We start from the raw sequence: 4786 nt of genomic DNA on the forward strand, positions 1-4786 counted from the left end.
CAGAGGTCCTGAAACAGGGGGTGGCCAGGGAGGAAGGTGGCTCTGCGACTCTGATCCCAGAAACTGTAGAAAGGAGTCAAGACAGAAAGGCTAAAGGCCAAGGAGACTGACTCAGATGAAAAGCTGAAGTTGTCCCAAGTAGAAGACCCAGAAGTAGAGAGAATTTCACCTGGGATTTGTCCTGCAATGGAGAACGCAGCTGGACACACACACACACGAGCCACACCATTCGGTGACCTTGAGAGTGAGGTGGAGAAAGAGAAAGCATGAGTAGATAAACACACTCAGGGATGTACACGGACATACGAGCATCTCCATAGAGATGTAGAAAATGTGCACACAAGCAACACACAAATACACGCTGACTCACACAGATTTGTGCATATTTACAAGCACAGATTCACGTATACACAGACATATACAGGTGTCTAAAGACTACTCATGCACACACCAAGACACCCACACACCCGTGTAAACAGGTGCCCCAGACAACCTTGAATACGCTCCTCGGGCCCCACATAGAGCCACACCCCCAGGAAGTCTCTCTCACTCTCTCACCACCCAGGGCTCTCTGCCCTCTGAACACCAGTTTGCAGTCTCAGCCTCTCGCCTCTCAAGCTCCAATCCTTCCTGGAGCCCAGCCTGGAATGAAGCTAAGAGCAGGAACACTGTCTGTCTCAGTGACCACAGGACCCGAGAAGATGGAAGAAGCCCGGAGACCTGGGGCTGGAGAGCCAGCCCTGGAGCATTCTGGCTGCACACGGCCTGACTTGGGCCCCGAGCCCCTCAGGGAGCGAGGCAGCTCCCTGCTGAGACCGTGGCCCCTCCAGGGAGGGGAGGGAGGCTGGGGACAAGAGAGGGGACGCAGGATGGAGGGCAGCGAGGAGGACAGCCTCCCATGAGGATGTGGTCAGGGAGCCGTCTCACAGAAAGCTGTGGCCTTTGAACGAACCCACAGAGAAAAGGGGGGCCACTACCTGAGGTGAAGGACTGATGCTGAAGCTGAAACTCCAATACTTTGGCCACCTGATGTGAAGAACGAGTCACTAGAAAAGAACCTGATGCTGGGAAAGATTGAAGGCGGGAGGAGAAGGGGACGACAGAGGATGAGATGGTTGGATGGCATCATCGACTCAATGGACATGAGTTTGAGTGAACTCCGGGAGTTGGTGATGGACAAGGAGGCCTGGTGTGGTGCGGTCGAGAGGGTTGCAAAGAGTCGGACACGACTGAGCGACTGAACTGAACCGAGCTGAACTGAACCTGAGGTGAAAACGACGCAGAGCTGGAGGAGGCGTCCACCCCTCGAGGAGGTTTCTCCGCGCACCTTGTGGAGACCCCTGGTGGGACCTCCCGTCTCCACCCAATTCTTAAATCCACCATGTGGCCTCCATTCTGGAAAGTTGTCACTTCCGACCCCGCCCCACACGCCTCATTCAATCCAGACCAAGAGGGCCAGTTGCCCAACTGCTCACCAAAGGCTTTCTTCCGCGGGACCCTGGGAAAGGGTCTTCTGGAGCCAGACACCCATCCTCGCCTGGCCCACCCCCACCCCAAGCTGGCGCTGCAGCCAAAAACCCCGGCGCCCCAACCCCCTGGCCCTCACCACTCAGCCGTCCTGCTCCAGCTTTTAAACTCCTCAAAGAACTGAGAGCTTCCGAGATTTCCCAACCCCGAAGAGTCCTCCAGCATGCGCAATGAAGAAAACAGTCAGGAGATGCTGTGAGAAGTGTAGTTTTTATGACGTGGACAAGCGAGGGGCAAGGGGGCCAGGGGTGGGGCGGGGCAGCCAGGATGGTGGAGAGGCAGGGTCTCCATGCCTCTGGTTTAGAAGGCACAGACGAAGGGCAGCCGCCTCTTGCATGAAGCTCGTCGCCAGTGACCCCCTGGTGGCACAGAGCACAGTGATGTCAGTTGCCCACCTGAGTGTGTCCCCCCAACCCCCACTGTCAGGAACCTCTCAGGTCAGGCACCTCACCGTTTCCCAGCAATCTGAGGGCCGTATGTCTCCCCATGTCCCAGCTAGTTACAATCACTGATCTCTTCCCTTGCAGAGACAGTGTGCTAAGGGCTTCCTATGGACTGTCCTTCCATCCTCACAGTGACGCCAAGAGGTCAGGGCTGTCAGCACTCCCATTTCACAGATGGGGAAAACTGAGGCTCGGAGGAGTGATAACCTGCTCTGATCTCAGCAGACAAGTGGTAGAGCCAGTTGAGGACCTCGGCCATCTGAGCAGCCCGTGTGGTCTTCGCCCCTGTTCTAAACTCCCGCACGTCGGGCAGCCGTGCTGTTGGGAGCTGGGGAATCATCTGTCAGCTGGCCCTAGTTCCCACATCTTTCCCGTGTCCCTCGGCCACACTTCACATTATCGAGTGTCCCTCCTGTCTGTCCCACACTCTCTCCTTGTCACCATCCCGTCAGAGGAAGGGAAGGAGCCTCGCTGAGTCTGGAGGACACAGAGCCCCCAGCCCGTCCAGGACCCCTCACTGTGGCTCTGAGGATCCCTGCACCTCAGCCCTGCTCACACACAGGGCGGGGTTCTCCAGTGGGGGAGGCTGTGTGAGGGGAGGCGTGTCTGTGCAGCTCACAGGGGCCTGTGTGCGAGTCCACCCCCACCTCGTCCGGGCGTGTGGCCCCCTCACCTCTGGTGCACAGGGTTATACAGTGGCCTCTGCCATTCCCAGGCTGCCCTCGGGCCCAGTATCCAAAATTCCAGCGACTCCCATCAGTCCAGCGAAATCTCCTGCAACGGGACTAGAGAAGAGAGGCTGGGTCAGAGGGCGGAGGTCCAGGAAGACAGGTGCTGGGGCTCCTAAGTCCCCTGAGCATCCCTCCTGGACGTCTATAATCTCCTCTCACTGTGTCACCTGGATAGGACCCCACCGTACAGACCCACCCCCAACGGTTTACAGGTAATGACACGGAAGAGCAAACATCGCTTCCAGCTCTCACGCAGAGCAGGCTTCTCAAACTTCACTGAGCAGACACATCTCCTAGGGATCTGGTGGAAATGTGGATTCTGATCCAGGACGTCTGGGGTGCGGCCCAGGACCCTGTATTTCAACAAGCTACCGGGTGATGTTGATACTCTGGTCCCTGGACCACATATGAGCAGCAAATGTGACAGCACTTACTCAGGCACCGCCCCCAGGGTCACTCTGAGAGAAGGACCCACTCAGAGATGAGGACACTGAAATATGGAGGCAGGCATTCAGCCAGTAATGCACAGAGCTGGGTATGAACTCTACTTCCTGACTCCACTGATTTGCCGATAAATGTTTAACAGTCAGCCTTGGTGGAAGGTATGAGGCAGAGGAAAGAAAGAACCCTGTTTATAATAATTGTCCATTTCTCTGTGTAAATGCACCCACCATGGCAGATTTCAAGCTGCAAGCGTGAAGCCACTGAACACGGGTGAGGAGGAGAAGCGCTCAGTCATCACGTCTCCTACATCAGCACAAGCCGGCTTCCGGGGCCAGGATGAGGCTCGATGGGGGCAGGTGGTGCCTTGAGGCATTCAGAAACGCCCGAGCCCCGGGCCTTCCCTGGTGGTCCAGTGGTGAAGAAGCTGCCTGCCCTTGAAGAAGCTGCCTGCCCAGCCATGGGTTCGATCCCTGGTCCTGGAAGACCCCATGTGCCGCAGAGGAGCTAAGCCCTGGCATCAAAGCTACTGAGCGGGGTCTGTCGAGCGTTCAGCAGCAGCTGTGAAGGCCGGCACCCTAGAGCCCATGCTGTGCAGCATGAGAAGCCACCTGTGAGAAGCCTGAGCACCGCAAGGAGGCAGCAACCCCCGCCGGCGGCAACTGGAGAAAGCGCGGGTGCAGCGACAAAGACCCAACCCCATCCTAAACAATGAAAATTTAAAAAAATAATGGATTCACTGTGCAGTATCAAATCACCTTAAAAAAAAAAGACCTGAGAACTGACCCTCACTTACCCTGCCCCTGATAAAGCCTCCGATCCAGACCTGTGACTGGTTGGTCCTTCTTGACCAGCGTGTCACACGATAGTCAAAGCGGTAGTTGTGGATGGAGACGAGGTTGCCTCGGTAGCAACGCCTGCAGATTCTCTGCAGAGAGACGAAGTGGGGTAGAAACTCACTGTTTTCTTGCAAGGCCCTCAGCCTCCACAAGAGACCCCCCACATCCTTTCCCAGCTCAGAAATCAGAGGTCTACAGCCCCCCTGAATCCCATCTCTTGCTTCTTTATTTGACATCAGGAACTTCTTGCAGTAAAGACTAATAATACTCAGAATAACTAGAAGCACCATTTTAAAATGTTTTCATATTATTTTCATATGGAATTATTTAATAGATGTATACAAAATAACATTATACTTGAAAGATGTTTAAAGTGGTTATTCACTTGTTCTGGCCTTTACTTTGCATCTTGATCTCCAAGGTCAAATGCTTTCTTATCCTGTTTTAATTTTCAGTTGGAGGATAATTGCTTAACAGTGTTATGTTGCTTTCTGCTGAACAGCAGTGTGGATCAGTCACAGGTACACATAAATCCCCCCGCTTCTGGGCCTCCCTCCCACTCCCATGGCCAGCGTTTATGGAGAGCTTACAGTGACCCAGGGACCATTCTCCCTTCATGGATCACAGCACTGTCCTGGCAAAAGAGCTTGTGTAACTCAGTGAAGGTCTCAGTGATGCCATGTGGGGCCATCCAAGACGGACGGGTCACATGGAGGGTCCTGACGAAACCTGGCCCACTGGAGGAGGGAATGGCCAACCACTCCAGTATTCTTGCTGCGAGAACTCCATGAACAGTATGAAAAGC

At 54.8% G+C, this 4786-nt stretch overlaps 2 protein-coding genes across 2 annotated transcripts in view; both read right to left on the reverse strand.

The window, feature by feature from the left end:
• LOC104984029 (proteoglycan 3-like) overlaps positions 1–1531 on the reverse strand; it is a 15081-nt gene extending 13550 nt beyond the window's left edge. The window contains exon 1 of the mRNA XM_010833623.1: positions 1476–1531. Within this exon, the coding sequence (XP_010831925.1) occupies positions 1476–1531 (56 nt within the window). The remainder of the gene's footprint in view (positions 1–1475) is intronic.
• A 201-nt stretch (positions 1532–1732) lies between these two features.
• Positions 1733–4786, reverse strand: part of LOC104984030 (proteoglycan 3-like) — a 7855-nt gene continuing 4801 nt past the window's right edge. Inside the window, exons 4-6 of the mRNA XM_010833624.1 lie at positions 3939–4070; positions 2644–2755; positions 1733–1886 (exon numbers count right to left, since the gene is read on the reverse strand). Coding sequence (XP_010831926.1) covers positions 1828–1886; positions 2644–2755; positions 3939–4070 — 303 coding nt within the window. The 3' untranslated portion in view covers positions 1733–1827. The remainder of the gene's footprint in view (positions 1887–2643; positions 2756–3938; positions 4071–4786) is intronic.

The sequence above is a fragment of the Bison bison genome, unplaced genomic scaffold (genome assembly GCF_000754665.1).
Source record: "Bison bison bison isolate TAMUID 2011002044 unplaced genomic scaffold, Bison_UMD1.0 scf7180017863815, whole genome shotgun sequence".
Classification (NCBI taxonomy): domain Eukaryota; kingdom Metazoa; phylum Chordata; class Mammalia; order Artiodactyla; family Bovidae; genus Bison; species Bison bison.